The 19,306-nt window shown below is 47.1% G+C and overlaps 1 protein-coding gene and 1 long non-coding RNA gene across 2 annotated transcripts; one reads left to right on the forward strand and one right to left on the reverse strand.

Moving 5' to 3' along the window:
• Positions 1–2,504: 2,504 nt before the first annotated feature.
• On the reverse strand, positions 2,505–8,870 carry LOC127318475 (uncharacterized). Its single transcript, XR_007861890.2, has 5 exons — positions 8,222–8,870; positions 6,299–6,593; positions 4,082–6,217; positions 3,843–3,950; positions 2,505–3,284 (listed from the first exon to the last, which is right to left on the reverse strand). It is a non-coding gene; the product is annotated as an uncharacterized lncRNA (long non-coding RNA).
• A 274-nt stretch (positions 8,871–9,144) lies between these two features.
• LOC127318527 (protein ALP1-like) lies at positions 9,145–10,663 on the forward strand. Its single transcript, XM_051349007.2, has one exon. It carries the CDS (start codon positions 9,319–9,321, stop codon positions 10,570–10,572), a length of 1,254 nt encoding a protein of 417 aa, XP_051204967.2. The 5' UTR covers positions 9,145–9,318; the 3' UTR covers positions 10,573–10,663.
• The last annotated feature ends 8,643 nt before the right edge of the window (positions 10,664–19,306 follow it).

Raw genomic sequence — 19,306 nt, forward strand, 5'->3', positions numbered from 1 at the left:
CTTTCTGTTTATGAGGCACTCGATACGGTCTGACACTTGGTGGTGTTGCATTGTCATGTAATGGAATAGAATGATCACAATCCCTTTCTGGAGGCAGGCTTGTTGGTTCTTCAAATATGTCAGCAAACTCTAAGAGCACTTGAGCAATTTCTCGGTCTTCGCAGGTTGCAGGTGTTGGCTTTGTATTTGCAGTCATAGGAAACAGATAGTAGCCTGTAGCGCCCTTTGCCAAGGCTTTCTGCAATTTGTGCATAGACAGAAGTTGGACACCTTTTCTCAAAGAATCATCCTTCAGGAAAATCTTTTTCTGGCCTTGCCATTTTAATTTGATCTTCCTAGCTTCATAATCAAAGGTAACCGGACTGTGTGTTAAGAGCCAGTCACCGCCTAGCACAATGTCATAGCCTTGCAATGGTAGTATCCGGAAGGAATTGGTGAATTTTTGGCCTTGAATGTGATAATCCATATCAGCTATATGAGCACCCGTTTGAAGTTCTCCTCCACCAGCCACTATTACTGTTTCTAGTGGGTTAGTAGTCGTAATACAATTGAGTTTTGTGGACAGCTTCAAGTCTATGAAAGTGTGTGTACTGCCCGTATCCACCAAGGCTGTAACTCTTTTTCCTCCAATCAGAACACTAAGTGTAAATGTGTTCTGTGAGGTTTGTCCTTTGACTGCTTGCAAAGAGATTTGCATCATCTGTGGTTGCTCTGTTGCATCAGGTGTAGGGATTTCCGTTTGTTCATCATTATTGACAGAATCATGAAACTGTTCTTCTTCACTGTCTTGTGTTTCCTCAGTTGCCATTAAATTGAGGGTTTTATACTGCTGACATCGATGGCCAAAGAACCACTTCTGGCCACAGTACTTGCACTGGCCAGGCTCATTAAACTTAGCCTCCGGCTTTGTTCTTGGTTTCTCTAATTCTTTCTTTGCTCCTGGGGGGTCAGGGGAAGGTTTTGGTTTATTTGAGTACTGAGGTGAGTAACTGCCCCTGTAGTTGGAACCTGTTGGGTGTACTCGCTTATTTTGACTTTGAGCTGTAGCTTGAGTGGCCAACTCCATATCTCTAGCAAAGTCCACTGCCTCATACAAGGTTGTTGGCTTCAGAGGTTTCATGTAGTGTTTAATCTCCGCCCTTAAGCCGTTAATATAGCACTTGATGTAGTATGCCTCCTTAGCATCCGGGTTTTGCTTCTTGTAGTTGGATCTCTTGTCTTCGAATTTGTCTGTGTATTCATTGACAGATGTCATGCCTTGCTTGATGGAGTTAAATTCTTCAACTGCCTCATAGGAGCTGCTTGTAGTGAATCTTTGTACAGCCGCATCACAGAATTGTTTCCAAGTCAAATTTTCCTCGAGCACCCCAGAGTTTCTGAGCCATGTGTCAGCCTTACCAGTGATATACATCTGAGCATAATCAAACTTTGCATTTTCAGGGACATATACCATGCCAAAGTACTTCTCTGTCATGCGCAACCATTCTTCTGGATTATTTCCATCGAAGCGTGGGAAATCCATTTTTGGTGCTTTAGCTATGGATTTGTAGAATTGGGCATCTCTGTCCTGTTCTTGATATCTGTTCCCTCGAGGATAGTGCCCTCTCTCGTTGTATCCACGATCATGCTGGCCTCTATCATTGTATCCACGATCATGGTGGCCTCCATCATTGTATCGATGATCATGTTGACCTCTGTCATAATTTTCACGAACTGGTGGTGCATCACGCCTATCATGGTGAGGCGGATTGTGATTGTTGCGGTTTTGGTTGTGGGGAAATATTTGGCTGTCTGGCTGTGGATTTGGTTGGTGAGGGTGTTGGTTATTGGGTTGTGGCATGGGTTGGTTATAAGTATGGTGATGTGGCTGTGGATATTGGTTTGGTGGATGGGTGTAGTGGTATGACCAGTCAGGAATTGTGTTTGGGTAGTAGTGTGGGTTTGGGGGATTGTAGGGGTCAGGGTTAACTGGGACATGGTAAGTGGGGTGGGCATGGTGTTGTGGGTATTGGTTCCATTGTGGATAGATCTCAGGGTATGGGTATGGGTTTGGGTTGTAGGGTGGGTACTGCTGGGTGTAGGACTGATACTGTTCGTCTTCCATGTGGTGTTGTTCATAGTACTGATCAACATCCACATACCCTGACTGCCGTTGGTTCTTGTTTTGCTGTTCAGTGTGTCCCAATTCATGCCGAGGCTGATCCATGTCAGGGCGTCTGCGCCAGTGAGGTGGCTGAGAATGTCCCCGTGTTCCTCTTGGTTCATCATGTGCTTCAGGTTGAGATGGGCCTGCACCTTGAGCAGCAGCAGCGTTCGCTGACGCCACAGCCAGCGCCTCGGTCGCAGCAGTTGCAACCGCCACCTGCGCCGCACGGCGACGTTCTTCCTCCAGGACAACATTGCGGCCAGTGCTTTGTGACAGCAACAATTCAAGCCTGCCCATCTGTTCGCTCAAGGTTGAGAATTTACCTTCGAACCCATCAAGTTTTTGTCCGAGGGTTTAGTTTAGATATATTTCGATAGCCCTGTCGTCCCGACATGGGAGGCTATTAATAGCCAGGTTCAGTAAATAGGGATTACAACGTGATCAACATAATTAAACAAGGTTACAAGCAGTGTTCTCAGAAAGTAAACACTGATGTCTTGCGTCTTCATCTTGACCGTTCCTTGTTATTGATGGATCTGACCCGTTGGTGTTGCCTGTAGCTTGATGAGACTTAACTGAAGGACAAGGAGTGTCGCTGGCGACAGTTGTACTGAAGATCACAGGAGCTGACAAGGGGGCCGACGGTGTCCTGGTGCATCAAATTTAGGAGCAATTCTACCTTTTGATGGAAATAATAAAAGGCAACATAGCAGAACTTTGTTATAAGAAAGAGAGAGTAGGGAGAATAGGAACTATCAGACTCATACGGGTGCTTGAACATCAGTTAAACCTGACTACAGAATTTTGATGGGTAAACCACATAATAATAACCACTAAACTTCCTCAAACCATCATACAGTGAGTAGTAATTCAGAGTTCAAAGGACAAAAAAGTAGCATTACTTATTGGATTGTTACAGCGTCTGAGCAGAGTTAATTGAAGATTTGTTCATATCCATAGCTTCATTGATGAGCACATCACACAAGACAACCTATATAGCCAACAACATGACCAAACCAAATTTTGGCGGACCTGTAACCAACTTATGAGGAGAAAAATAATGAGGGGGACATATGCTTTGGGCTAACAATCTCAGGAAAGGCATCAGGAAGATCCTTGCCTCAGTTCAAGTTGTTTCCTGTAATAAGAGTGCACCATATTTCAGAATAAAAAGTAAGACCGATTGAAGTATCATGTAGAAGAAGCAAAGAATTATCCATGTAGTGACTTGTATGCCCTGATACAGTTACTATTCATAACCATGGTTAGCTAGAATAAACTGAATGATGGGTACTTAATTAAACTCGATTTAGCCTAGTACAATTCAAGAAGTCAGTAAAAGTTTCTCAGGGAAAACACATATAGCTAATGAGAGTACAATATTCTTAACTGAACCGGTTGAGAGTTAGTCATGAAGCATGTGGGCTTTAAGGTTTAATTTGCAAGTTACAATAGGTATTTAGTCAATCCTATAGTCAAAGTTTCATACAAACAATGCAGGGTAAGCCCTGTTCTTCATTGAAAATATTATTACCTAATACTGGTATTATTTTATGGAGATATACACCGAAATACATGGACATGGGGGATATTCTGATCCTTCTAATCACCAGGAATGTAATGTAGGAGCAGATGTAGGTTCCGTATTAGTATATTTTAGTAGTACTGCAGTTTATTCATGAGTATAGTACTTCACCTTAGGTTCAGGCACAAAACTTGGCAAATCATGTGTTCACCTTGTAATATGAGTCGGCAAGCAGAGGAAAGCAACAAACAAATATACCATTTATATGCCCTTTTGTACCTACAACACCAGTATAGAATAGTTTTATTAAATTTAGAACTATGAACATAAGTATAATACGCTTTTTCCAATAAAATACCAACTCAACCTTTCATATTCAGGAGACAAATATATGATTTGTCCAAATATACCTTTAGCTGCTTGCTGATCTGGACTCCAATGCAAAGTTATCTTGCTTGCCGGCATAAGTAACTCTCACAGCAAGAAACAAACAGTGAGAGTGGCCTTAAATATTAGGAGAAGCCTTACAAATTATATAGCAGTAGATCCTGGAAAATAACAGCGTCCAATCTCCTTAAATATTAGCAGAAGCCTTACAAATTATACAGCAGTAGATCCTGGAAAATAACAGCGTCCAATCTCTGCATTTGCTAGGCGAAGCCTAATCGTTAAGAGAACCATTAGCAGGAAAATGACATGGTAACTTTTTATGAGCAGTGGTGATGGCATAATTTTAGGCAAAATGAACTATTTGACCATACCTGAAACATTATATATGGCAGGAAAAGTTCTAAGCAGCTGTTCTCAGCACTAACCATTCACCGCAAAATTCGAATGAAGCTTTAGAAAATAATCAAGTGCTTACATAAGCCAGAAACCTTTTATTCTACCATTCTGGAAGAGACCTCCTTTTGTTCTGTTTTTCTCACTTCTAGGAGACACAATGGAAACACTACATTTGGACAAAAATCTAAATTGTAACATCAATGAGTAGGTATCTGAGCAGCTAGAAGAACTGTTAGTATAGGCAATACCAACATTTAAATTCCAATATAAAACTTGTAGTCGTCACTAATTACAACATCATAAGAGATGAAAGGAACTCAGTGTGTCCTGCTCAAGTACTACTCTCAGAAGCAACTGGAGCACGGATAACTCTTAAGAGTTTTTTCAGGGACCATGACCTGCATGTATATCCATTAACATGGAAAAAAATTACAACACCAAAGGCATGGCACATAAAAGGATATCTCGCTTTACCGTGCTGGCGAAATCTGATCGGCCCAATATCATTTCCACAAGCCTATAATTACATTGTACTAGTTGAATGTCCGTGCGTTGCTACGGCTTTTAAAATTTTCTGTTCTCACAACACTTCAAAAAAATGGATGTGAAAAAATCTCATGCTTACAAGATAGTCACATGGTATTCCACAAACATTAATATTTCACTTTCCAGTAAATCATCCGAGACATCAAGGAAATAATAATGACAGTCTAGAAGAACCGAACTGCAGTGTACTGAAAATTTATAATGATTTTTTAGATAATGTAAGAATATGTATTTTTTAGATACACAAATGAAAGAATTATTTCTGACGATCATCAACGATTCATGTTATCCCAAGTCCACTTTATTTACATGGCAACTGTTCGAGATAGACCTACTGAATATATATGGGGATAAAAGTTCAAAATAAAACTTTAGAAACAAGCTAGTGGCAATGTCATGTTTATGTTCTATGTCAATAAGAAGATATTTGAGATTTTGTTTGTCCCAATATAGATGAGAAGCTACTGCTTAAAGAGAGTATCCCAACAAAAAGAAACATAGCAAATAATCGAATAAACCAAAAACCAAATATCAAAATAAATTGGTTTGTTTTTGCCTATTCATGAAGACTAAGCAAATAATCGAATAAACCAACAATCACTACCTTGTATCCTTTGTGCCTTTGCCTGCAGAGAAATAAACTGTAGCACGGTTTGGATCCTAAACATGTGAAACTTGAACCTACACTTCCAATGTCAAACTCTGGATTGGTTGTGATGCTCAGACTTTTTGCAGTCAACATAGACGCATACATATTACAGATATAATTAAACTGATGTTTACATATGGATTTCTTTAGAAATTAATATATCTGCACATAAAAAAGCGAGTTAGGAAAAAATGCCTATGCAAGACAAATTTTCAGCAGTTGGAACAACTATCCTCTTCCCGTCCTTGGACCTCGGAATCACAGTTTTGTCAAGCGAAAACTGCAACTCATGCTCAGAAATTCTTTGGTTGATAGAAACACAAGAAACAAGAATTTACACTGCCAATTGAGAAAAGGTAACTCGATTACTTGAGCATAATGAGCTTTTATCGGGCTTCCTTAAAGACGCTATCGTGGTAGGCCCTGCGAACCTTCTCACCGTAGCTATTCTCGCGGGAATGCACATCATGCCGCAGACTACACACATGAGGAGGAGGAAATCTGATTGCTTTCCAGGTTGAACTGACAGTCGTTCCTCTCTTGTTGAGGGTATTTTCCTCCCTTCCTATTGAATTACCAAAGGTAAAACCATCATGATTTAGTGCTAGAATCAATCACATTCAAGTGGGGAATAATGGAGAAGAACCTGTTCGAAATCGGTCACGGAGCCCATTGATGCATCTCCTAGCCTCTCCTTCTCTTCAATTCTCATTCTTACCTTTCTCCTGTTCCAACAGGAAAGGATGAAGAATTAATCCTGGCATCCCTGACTCCGTGGCCTTCCTAGGTAGTCAGGAGGGTGCATGTGGTGCTCGGCGGCCATCGGCCCGGTGGCGCATCGGTGGCGACTGGAGGCGAGATCGCGTGAGCTCCGGGCACGTCCGTGAAGACATGATGTGATCCAGCATTGGAGCGGGGAGGCAGCGATGGGCCGTGCACGCCTATGAAGATTATAAATATGGCGAGTAATTAGCACATGCTGGGAAGGTTGTCAGCAGCGATCGAAGACCACGTCAGGCTGGATGCAATCCAGAAATATGAGAGCGTCCGACCTGAGCTTCTCGAGCTGTTAGTAGCGGCGGGAGGTCGGCTCTCGAGGGGGCGACGGACACTGTGCTAGGGTTTCATTGTAGACTTTGGGTCTTATATTAATTCATGAGCTAGGATGTGCGGGGTTTTATGGAGAGAGGATGTGTATTGCCACTACAAGAGACATGACCGTCGTGCGCTAAAAAGAAAAGGAATAGGAAAGGAAACGAATCAGTCAGTATAATTAGTAGATCATCTTAACTTATTCCTTTAGGAGTAATACCCATGAGCTGTTAAGTATTGCATGCGGATCTAAAACATAGTATTGCATGCGAGTGCACCGCCATGTAAGGAAAAAAGGAACACTCCTTAGATGAAGAGCAAATAAAAAGGAGCAAGGCAATCTGATCAGGTCATGTTTGGTATAGAATCGCCATGGTATGGCGCTGCACCTTAATTAGTGTTGATTAAGGAAGGGAAAGTGGATCATGCAGAAATCAATCAACGGTCAGATATTAAGCGGAGAAAGGAGGTTACATTGTACGGTTCAGATGTTTTCAATGACGACCATCAAACGCGTTGAGTGTCAAACGACCAACTCCAATTTAATAGTAAAGATCAGCGACTCCTAGTCACAAGCAATCTAACACCTAGGATTATAAGTCTAGTTTTAAAATAGAACGACTGCAAATAAAATTCATATGAAAATCAAATATTATGTGTAGAAACATGTTATAAAGGAAAAGGGAAAATATAAATTATTCATTGGATAATGCCCAAATAAAGGATATAATATATATGCTGATGTGTATAACCATTCCATTTTTTTAACAGATTCACCATTGCAACCATGAACATTAAATAAACAATATTTGGGGGTAAAATATAATGATAGTTCACCTTTTAACACAGTTACAAATTCCAACGAAGTTGGCACGAGGCAGTGTACTACATTAGCAAAACATTTTTAAGTAGGGCTGCTACTATTCCTTCAGTTTTCAAAAAGAAGCTTACTTCAGGTTCATAACTTTAGTGCAAATTACAAACCAAGGGATCAATGTATGGTATGGGTTCCGCAACTCAAACCGAAGCAGAACATTACTAATTGGTTTCACCAGCATTTAGTAGGACAAATGCTAGGAGCAAAAAGCACTACTGCAGATCCGATACTAATGGAAGTGAAACCAAGAAATGGTATCCATTTCTAATTTGCATCTGAAGGCCACAAGTACAACTCATTGTTTATACTTTATTGTAGTCCCCATGATAACTAAGATACCATCCTATGAGTTCATCCAGATTTCCAGTTCCCACTACGATGCTATGGAAATTCCAATAAAAATAAGAGCAAAAATAACCAGAAATGCAGTAGTAAGTATCTTTGATGAAACATGTAGCGCAGCTAATTCCTCCATGAGTCAAAAGTAGGGGAATGGCAGTGCACGGATGAACATAATGAATAGAAATAGGGGTGAGAGATATAACGATCTAGTTTTCAGAGCTCGTAAGAGAGTTCAAATTGAAGCTGTCTGAGAGATACCTTGCTGGCCATAACAGGGTCGATTAAGGCAACCCATCTCCTCAACGATTCTTATTCACCCCCCCCCCCCCCCCCATCTCCTCAACGATTCCTGCGCAACAAGCTAGGTCAATAAAGAGGGAGTATATGACATCAAACATTACACACATTTCGATCATACAACAACAGAAGCCATCGAAGTAGTCCAAATATTGCTAAACAATCCATGGAGTTGAGCACATAGTCGATTTTTTCTCTGAAAATCGAAGTGGACATGAGGATAGGATCGGCTTCTTGATTCGCAGCGCCACCAAATCTGCGAGTCGCCCCGCCCATGGTTCCCGGCGCCTCTGCCGAACTCTCTCGCCTGAGAGCCGCAGCCTTCCCTGGTTCCCGCCGCCACCACCTAGGCTGGTGCCCGCCGCCGCCCTTGATTCCCAGCGTCGCCGCATCTGTGAGCAGCCGCCGCTCCCACCCGCTGCCGCCCCTGATTCTCAGCGTCGCTGCATCTGTGAGCAGCCGCCACTCCCATGGTTCTCGGCGCCTCTTCCGCACCTGCTCGCCTGAGAGCCGCCGCCACCTAGCCTGGTACCCGCCGCCGCTCTGCCGGGTGAAGAAAAGACGGTGAGGGAAAGGAGAGAAACATGCGGGTTGGGTCGACCGAACACACCTAAGGCCGGTGCCAACGCGGGCGGCAGCCGGGGCGCTACCGCCCGGGGCGGGGCGGGAGAGGGGCTGGAGGCGGGCGGGACGGGAGGCAGGGGCGCCGGCGGGGGCGCCCGGCGGTAGCGCCCGCTCCCGCCCGGCTGGCGCCCGCGTTGGCGGCGGGAGGGAGGCGGGAGAGGGGCGGGAGGCGGGGCGGCGCGATGGCGGGGTGGGGCGGGAGGCAGGCGGGCGGTAGGCGGGCTGGAGGCGGGCGGGAGGCGGGCTGGAGGCGGGCGGGAGTGGGCGGGAGCGGGGCGGGAGTGGGGCGGCAGGGCCCAACGGCTAGCTGACGTGCCGCGACGCGATTGGTCCACGTCAGCTAGCCGTTGCTGGTTCAAAAAACCCTATAAATACCCCCATATGTTTTCAGCCATTCCACACCTCCACTCTCCATTTCCACTCCACTCTACACCATGTCTTCATCCAGCAGCAGTTCGAGCGACGGAGTGGAGGGTGATTTCATCGCTGCATTCCAGCAGGAGTATGAGGAGGAGATGCAAGCCGAGGAGGTGGTGCCAAGACGTCGGCGCCGCCGACAGTTCATCAGGCGTGATCGTCTGGGTGCCCACGATCGGCTCTTCGAGGACTACTTCGCCGACGACTGCAACTATCCTCCGAGCTTCTTTCGGCGAAGGTATCGGATGAGACGATCCCTCTTCCTGACCATTGTGGCTAGATTGGGTGAATACTCTCCGTATTTCACCCAAAGAAATGATGCTCTCAACCGTGCTGGTTTCTCTCCCCTGCAAAAGTGTACTGCGGCTTTGCGTCTGTTAGCTTATGGAGCCGCTGCAGATACAATAGATGAGTGGCTTAAGTTAGCTAGACAAACTTCATCAGATTGTCTAGATAGATTCTGTGAAGGCATCATTGATTGTTACGGGGAGACGTTTTGCCGTCGCCCAACTGTGGAGGATACTCAGCGGCTGTTAGCGAAAGCCGAGGAGCGTGGCTTTCCGGGCATGTTAGGGAGCATCGATTGCATGCATTGGCAGTGGAGGAACTGCCCAGTGGCTCATGCTGGCCAATTCACAAGGGGAGACATCAAACACCCTACCATCATCTTAGAAGCCGTTGCGTCGTATGATCGTTGGATCTGGCATGCCTTTTTTGGAGTGGCCGGGTCCAACAACGACCTCAATGTACTGAACCAGTCGCCGTTGTTCACTGATGTGCTTAGGGGAGAAGCACCCGTAGTGAACTTCACGGTGAATGGACACGAGTACAACTATGGTTACTACCTTGCCGACGGCATCTACCCCTCCTGGCCGGTGTTCATGAAAGGTGTTACTCTTCCACAAAATGAAAAGCAGCGAGTGTTCACTGCTGCTCAATCAGCGCATCGCAAAGATGTCGAGTGTGCCTTTGGAGTGTTGAAGTCTAGGTTCAACATTCTAGCAGTTCCGGGACGCTCCTACTCCAGGCGTACTCTTGGATTGATCATGCGTGCATGTGTCATTCTGCACAACATGATCATTGACGATGAGCGTGGACAAAATTTGGACAACATCTATGAGACAGTTGATTCAAATGTCGGCCCTGCAATACACCACCATGCACCACCAAGCCTAGCAGCCAGGATTCAGATGGACACCGAAATGAGGGACTCACCGATGTATACACAGCTCCAGCATGATTTGATGGAGCATGTGTGGGCTAATTCCTAGATTATGTAATTTTTTCAGATTTTTATGTAATTTTTTTTATGATGTAATCGGTAACAATTTTAGTTCAATAAAATAATTTCCTTGCATTATTTATATTGTTGTAACGTAAACAAAGATATGCTCATGTTGAAGAGAGAGAAAAGCTGACGTGGAGGAGAGAGAACTAAAGCTGGCACTATAGCCTGTGCATTGGCACCGTGTGGTGAGAGTGGGGTGAGAGTGGGGTGAGAGTGGGCCAAAAGCTGACGTGGCGGGGCTGGAGGCGGGCGGTGCGTTGGCACCAGCCTAAGGGAACGTTTGTGCGAGTGGGTCCCATGATAGCGATGCGTGGAACGGCCTCAGAGCATCTCCAGTCGCGTCGCTCAAAAAGACTCCAGCACAAATGATTTGGGGCACGTTTGGGACCGCACCGGACAAAAAGAGACCAAAAATCTGTACAAAAAGAGGCTCTTCCCAGCCGCGTCCCTCAAACAGCGTCCGGATGCATGCCTTTTAATAGAGGGGACCACCCCATGTGGGAAAGTAGGTGAGAGAAAGTGTGGGGAAAGAGACTAGCATGTGGGGACTAGGGGCTGCATGCATGCATGTGGACGCTGTTTTTGTGTCCGGCGTCCCCGGTAGAGACTCTATGCATGTGGACGCTGTTTTTGTGTCCGGCGTCCCCGGTAGAGACTATCCAGTCACGTCCCCCAAAGCTAATTAGCGCCTCATTTTGTGTCCGGCGTCCCCGGTAGAGACTCTATCTACCGAGGACGCCGGACACAAAATGAGGCGTCCACATGCATGCATGCAGCCCCCTAGTTCCCACATGCTAGTCTCTTTTCCCACACTTCCTCTCACCTACTTTTTCCACATGGGGTGGTCCCTCTATTAAAAATGCATGCATCCGGACGCTGTTTGAGGGACGCTGCTGGGAAGGGCCTCTTTTTTTTACAGATTTTTGGTCTCTTTTTGTCCGACACGGTCCCAAACATGCCTCAAATCATTTGTGCCGGACGCTTTTTGAGAGACGCGACTGGAGATGCTCTTAGGGCCTTGTTCGGCGCGGGTTCAGAACCACTAGTGGATCAAAGAGTAAAATACATGACGGGTCATCAAACTTGTTGGCCTTAATCACTATGGTCACCGTACATAGGAATACGCTATTTACGGTCACCTAATACGCAATGGAGTTCAGCTTGGTCACTAGTTGTTTTGTAGGTACGTATGGTGATACGGTGTTGACCAGTCCACCCTTTGTAAATAAGTGTGTCCCCTAGGCCTTGGGGTATGACCGTATGAGGAAGAAGCTGGCAGCTTGGCAGCGCCTTGCTCCGCCCTTGCCCGCCAGCGGCTCAGCGGGAGGCCGATTAGGAGCAAGGCGGTAGAGGGAAGTTACGCGTGTGGAGGCTAAGCGGAGATGCGACGGATGGCAGCCGGGATGGAGACTTGGGGCGCCCTCCCTGGCCCTGCACAGCGGACCGGACACATCTTACAAGAGCACCGGGATTAAACCACGGTGAGTCTGATCCCTTCTAATCCACGCGGGTTTCGACCCGTTCCCGGCCGGGTTGGGATGAAACGAACGAGGCCTAGAGCATCTCTAACAGAGCACGTATTTGTCCGAACCGAAAAAACGGAGTTCAGTTTCTCAAAAAACGAATTGAGAACGCATTTGGGCACGGCGCAGAACAGAAACCGAAAACGTGAACCGAAATTGCGAAAATCAAACGACGCGGGAAATCTATCGACGGGTATTGGAGTCGATTTCATCCGATCAAGGTTAATTCGATCATAATTCACACTAATAGTGGCAAAATACAATCACATTCGACCTAAATTACGTACTACAGACCTAATTAGACTATAAATTAAGATTCCCGGCGACTATACTGTCACCGGGCGGTGGCGGAGGGTTTTTCGACGCTGCCGGTTGCTAGGCGACGACGAGGGCCACCAGCTCGATGGCCGTCGCGCCGGAGGCGTCCCCGCAGAGCAGAGGCGGTCCGTCTGCATCGTCGTCGTCGCCGCTCGGGGGCAACGGCGGCAGCGGCGGGCTGCACCCGCCGGCAGCGGGGGGCTCCTCCGCTTCCCCAGCCGCATCTGTTGCCGCCGCCGCCTCCGCAGCCGCAGCCGCCTCCGCACGCGCTTGAAGGTGGCGCGCCATTACGTCCGGCCACTTGCGGCCGGCCCGCTTCCATGCGCCGTCGAGCGCGCGCCCGCCTGCCGCGCTCCGTCTCCGCCCGTACGCCCGGCGGACGGCAGCTTGACCTTCCGGCGCCGGATCGGCCGCCGCCCCTACCCACGCGTCTAGTGCGCGTCATTTCGCACGGCGGGGTGGTGGCCGTAGCGGCGGAGCGGCGGTCGAGCGACGGCGATTGCTCGTCGGAGCGGCGGCGGGCTACGGCGGCGGGAGGGGAGTATGGTTTTCGAACCGAACTCCCCTCCGCGAACCCTTTTAATAGGGGCGTGCGGTGAGTTTCTAGGGCCCCTGAACTTCCAGTTCGGGCCGGCCCATGTTTACGGGATCTGATATGCGCGCATTTTAGCCTGAACCCGTAAATCCGCCGGAAAAGTTCGGTTCCAGCGGGATATACGGGCTCTGTTAGAGATGCTCTTAGAGCTCTTTAGAGATTATACGCATCATTCTATATCTCGCTCTCGAAGCGTACAAAAACCAAATGAACAAAAGACACCTCAGCGCCCTTTGACCCAGTCCACCATGACCCCCGCTTCCGCGATCTCTCTGTCCCCTTTCGATTCCCCTGTCGACCCAGCCGCCTCTCCCGCATCTCGCCGGCCACCCCCGCCGCTCGCTGCCTCAGCTCCGGCGCAAATACCCCGGCCGATTCCCTCGCCGCAGCTCCAGTGCCTCGACCCCGGCCGATTCGCCCACCGATCCCGCCACTGATTCGCTCCAAACCTGCCGTCGGGCGGTACCCTAGCGCCGCCACTGCCGTCGGGCGGAACCCTAGCGCCTAGCCCTCCGCGAGCAGACCGCCCTCGCCTCCGCCGCCTCCGTCTCCACCTCGACTTCGCGTACCAGCTCCAGCTCGCCGAGGCCATCCAAGCATCCCTCCAACTCGATGCCAGCTCCAGTAACCCTGAAAGGATCGTATGCCGCACCTAGAGGGGGGGTGAATAGGTGCTAACCAATTTTTAGTTCTTTTTCAATTTAGGCTTGACACAAAAGGTAAATTCTCTAGATATGCAACTAAGTGAATTTACCTATATGACAAGGCTAACAACTAAGCAAGATATATCTAAGCAATATAGAGATAGAATAGGATAGAGGTAACCGAGAGTGGAGCACGCGATGACACGGAGATGATTCCCGTAGTTTCCTTCCTTTGCAAGAAGGTACGTCTACGTTTGGAGGAGTGTGGTTGCTACGAAAGCCAAACCAACAGCCACGAAGGCTTCACTCAGATCTCCGGTGAGCAACGCCACGAAGGCCTAGCCCACTTCCACTAAGGGATTTCCTCGAGGCGGAAACCGGGCCTTTACAAGGTTCTTGGGGCACACATCCACAACCAAATTGGAGGCTCCCAAATCTGTTACAACACAACAATCAACAACAATACATCAACACAAATCAACTAGGGAACCAAATAGGAACACTAGCATGAGATCCCTCAAACAAGAGAGGGGGAAATGAAGAACGCTTCAGTGAGGATGTAGATCGGTGTCTTCTCCTTCGAATCTCCAAAGATCAAGAGCTTTGGTTGGGGGAGGAAGGAGATCTTGCAAATCTTGAGTTTCTTGAGGTGGCTCTAATGGAGGTGGCTTGGCAGATTTCTTGTGTAATGATTGAGCAAGCAACCAAGGTAGAAGAAGGGGGGGTATTTATACCCCCCCTCAAAATTGAGCCGTTGCAGCTTCCGGGGGGCCGGATATTCCGGCCTAAGTGAGGGTCGGATAATCCGCCCCCCCGGATAATCCGGCCTTCAGGACAAAACAGTGACTTTATCCGGCCAAATGTCCGGCCCTATGCCAGAGAAGCTTTTCTTCCAGTCCTTAGCCAAATTCGAGGGGGCCGGATATTTCCAAAATATCCGGCCCGGATATTCCGGCCCTGGTACAATACCGGGACAATATCCGGGCAAATGTCCGGCCCCTATACTGCGCTGCTTTTCCCTCGAAGACTTAGCCAAAAACAGGGGGCCGGATATTTCAACAATATCCGGCCCGGATTATCCGGCCTGGCCATCTTTTTGCTGTTAGCTTTTGACAGACCGACCAAATCCAACACACATAAATATGAATCTATGTAATCCCTGTACCACTTGAACAAACATTAGTGTATCACATATATTGACATCAAACACACAAAACATAATGTGAGAGATGTTCTTTCAATCTCCCCCTTTTTGGTGTTTGATGACAATATACGGATTTGCAAGAGAATCACTATAGAGACAAGCATGATGGCAAAACATAGAGGCACTCCCCCTACATGTGTGCATATAAGTAATTTGCATTTGAATACAAATACACAACACATAGGAGTATGGTGCCTCAACACAAGAGATATCCAACATGAGCTCTAACAATAGACATTGACACATATGAAGTTGAGATAGGATGCAAGAAATCATACCCATGTGTAGATATATAATGCGGAGATATAGCATCACACATAATGTAATATCCTTGATCTCAACAAATAGAAATCCGAAAACCATAACAATGTCTCACACCACATAGCACATAGTTTTGAACGGCACACAAACAAACCAAATAGTTCAAATAAGAGGGAACACAAGCAATATAAGAATGATAAACGCATATGCTTGTGCCCAAACCATGCAAATCCCCGAGAATCCTAATAGAACACTTCTCCCCCTTTGGCATCGAGACGCCAAAAAAGGGACAAGCGCGATGCTACACGTCCCATGGGAATCACTCGGAGGCTTCTTCATCATCGGACTGGTATGCCGCTTCCTCTTCTTCCTCATCAGTATCAGGTGCATCCGGAGAGCGGCGAGAGGTGTTGGACCTTTGAAGGCAATCATCAAGATCACTCCATGGAACCTGTGCAGAGTGCCATCCACTGTAACCCTGGTGAGCTGGAGGCTGAGGCGGGGGTCCTTGATCACCACTGAGCTTGTGTAGAATAACCGCCTGAGTATGCTTAATCTCAGAACGCTCTCGGCTAGCTGCATAGTTCTCCTTATGGATCTCAATGTTCATGCAAAGGATGTGACGCTGAAATCAACTAAGCCGGCTCACTTGCTTCCTCATAGCCGGGACATCAGGATGACGAGCAGGAGCAAAACCACTAGAACGAGCATCACCCATGAAAGTGTCAGGTGCAGGTACAGCTGAAGAGACTGGCTTAAGCATGTAGGCCTTCTTGACATTGTGCTTCACCAAAGGATACCCACTCAAATCTTCACCACTCACAGCCACAGAGTTGTTGATGAGAAGCTGGATGTAGGGTGCATATGGTATGGTGGTCCGGGAGACCATGGCATCATGGATCTCGTGGAAGATAAAGTCCATGACATCAAGAGTGTAGTCCCGTTCCTCATTAAGATCACGAGCACACTTATAGCTGAGGTGCATAAGGTCCACAAGGGCTCCCCGGAGAGCATCATTGTTACCACCACTTGGGCAAATGGTTGCCCGAAAGAACCGAAGCAACTGACTGTATATGGGAAGCAGCCCCTTAGCAAGACCAATTTTTCCCGCTGAGGTATAGAGATCCGCAAGGGCATTCTTATCTGTCTGTTGTGGTCCATGAAGGCGACGACCCTCATCAACAGGAACTCCAAGAATACCAGCAAAACGGCGCAGAGTGGCACTGCAGTGAGTGGAGCCAGTTATCCATTCCATAGTGCGTTCCTCATCTTTCTTGATTGCCAAAGTGGCAAAGAATTGCTTCACCAAATCTGGGCTATAGTCACATTGAATCTTCATGATATCAAGCAAGCCCATCCTTCCAGCTACCCAGATTGCATCCTCAAAGTGATTGTTGACAGCCAGAATGTCCACATTGATAGCTTGCATGGGTCTCAGATTCTTCATGGGCTCATAGACATCCTTGTAGATGAACTCCTGCTCCATGCACCAGTATCTCCTGCCCTCTATCTCTTCATCCCTTGGAACATCTTCATACCAGTTCTTCATGCGGATAGCGGAATAAGAGACTGGGTCCATGGCCTTGTAGTTCTCCCTCACTTCCTTGTTCTTCCGCCTTGAAGCGACGGACTTGCGAGGTGCATTGGGTGCAAACTCGTCACTAGATCGATCATGCCTTGAGCGTCTCCGACCACCCCGAGAAGCACCACCTGTGAGAAGCAAAGGCGGGTAGCAAAGAGAAGGTAATGCTCATAAGTCATGTAAGATACAGTAATATACTCGAGAAACATGCTATAAGTCGGTACAAATCTAGACATGATAGATTGAAGCAAAAACTGCAGTGGCGATGAAGCTCCAGGCCGGATAATCCGGGGTCCCCAGGGGGTGGATAATCCGGCCGGGCCGGATAATCCGGCCAGCGCGGGGGCCGGATAATCCGGCCCTGCGAAAGTTGCAGTTTTCCAATCAAAAGCTTGTCTAAGACTAGATCGGCCTCATAGCATGCAAGAGGAGTACACTACACGTGATTTGGAACAACTAGACACCAATTCCACCAAGAAAATAGCACATATAAAACACAACATCTAGGGTTAGAGATTGTGAATCATACCCACATCCATTGTGGAAACCGCTTGGAGGAGAAGGTAGCTAGGGAGGAGATGCACCCGATCCACCCAAGAACTCCGAGAGGGGGCGGACGGAGCGTCCCCGGCGAGGAGGAGGAGGTCCGGCGATCTTGAGAGGAGAAAGAGGAGAGAGAGGCGCGTGGGGGTGGTGTGAACCGTTTGCCCCCCCCCCCCCCCGCGGCCTCGACCTCAACCCTTTCAAGATCTGCCCAGGCCGGATAATCCGGCCCTAGCTTAGGGCGGATAATCCGACCGGGCCGGATTTTCCGGTGTCTCCTGGGGCCGGATTATCCGGGGTTCTGGAAAATTCCAGAATCACCGGGAATCCGGCCCATCTTTCGTTGGTTATTTGCATGACCCATATGTGATACAATAATGTATCACGTCACATATAAGGTGCAAATTTACCAATAAGATGGAGCAACCTAGATCATCCGACCGAAACACCTCAAACTCCAAGTTTTACCAAACATGACAAATGAGCAAGATGGAAATGGCTTATAGGAGAGAGTAGGCTTAGGTTTTAGAAGATACAAACTGTTAATGGTACATGGTCACTCAAGTTTGCAAGATATGAGCAAATAAGGCCAAACTAGAGTGATTTCCCATAAGAACATGGAGTTGTCAAATAAAAGGCGATAAGATCCAAATAACTCCAACTCTTCACAAAGAAGAGTGTGGTGGCCTAGGCCACCATATATGAGTGTTGTGGCATGGCACCGCGAAGATATATCTTGGGTCCAAGCCACTACTCATCATTGAAGCTCACATATCAACATATGATATAAAGAGAATAATTTCTTAATGTTGGCATTATGGGGGGAGGGATAGCTCAATACTTTAAACCGCACTCCCCCTATTTCCATGCCCACATCTAAACCAAATAAAGTTTTGAGACGAAGGTGTGTTTGCAAGATGGTCAAGCTATACTCCTTGAATCGATGATATTTAGCTCATTCCTCAAATAAGTGAACCTTGCTTCATCAAGAGGCTTCGTGAATATATCGGCAAGTTGATCTTTGGTAGGAACATAGATGAGCTCAATATCACCACTGGCAACATGATCCCTAATGAAATGATTCCGGATCTCAATATGCTTCGTTCTTGAATGTTGCACCGGATTATAGGCAATCTTGATAGCACTTTCATTGTCACATAATAGAGGCACTTTGTCACAAATGACACCGTATTCCTTTAAAGTTTGCCTCATCCATAACAATTGAGTGCATCCACTTGCGGCGGCAACATATTCGGCTTCGGCGGTGGAGAGAGATATACAATTTTGCTTCTTGGATGACCAACACACCAAGGACCTACCAAGAAATTGGCAAGCCCCGGAGGTTGATTTCCTATCATCCTTGTCTCCCACCCAATCCGCATCGGTGTACCCATTGAGAATAAAACTTGAGCCTTTGGGGTACCAAATACCATATCTTGGGGTATCAACCAAATATCGAAAGATTCTCTTGAGAGCTATCATGTGGCTCTCCTTAGGAGAAGCTTGATACCTTGCACACACACCAACACTCAACACTATGTCCGGTCTAGATGCACAAAGGTAAAGCAAGGATCCAATCATGGAGCGATATACCTTTTGATCCACCTCTTTACCATTGGGATCAAGTGCAAGATGACATTTGGTAACCATAGGAGTGGCAACACCTTTCATCTCGGTCATCTTGAACCTCTTGAGCATGTCTTGGAGATATTTTGCTTGGTTGATGAAGGTTCATCCTCTCAATTGCTTGATCTCAAAACCAAGGAAGAACTTCATCTCTCCCATCATAGACATCTCAAACCTATCGGTCATAAGCTTTGAGAATTCATCATTGAAAGCTTTGTTAGTAGAGCCAAAGATAATATCATCAACATATAATTGGCAAACGAAAAGCTCCCCATTGACCCTCTTAGTAAAAAGAGTGGGATCGATTAGCCCAACATCAAACCCACGGTCTACCAATAATTCCTTAAGGTGCTCATACCAAGCTCTAGGAGCTTGTTTGAGACCATAAAGAGCTTTATCGAGCTTGTAGACATGGTTAGGG

This window comes from Lolium perenne, chromosome 7 (genome assembly GCF_019359855.2).
Source record: "Lolium perenne isolate Kyuss_39 chromosome 7, Kyuss_2.0, whole genome shotgun sequence".
In the NCBI taxonomy this organism is placed as follows: Eukaryota; Viridiplantae; Streptophyta; class Magnoliopsida; order Poales; family Poaceae; genus Lolium; species Lolium perenne.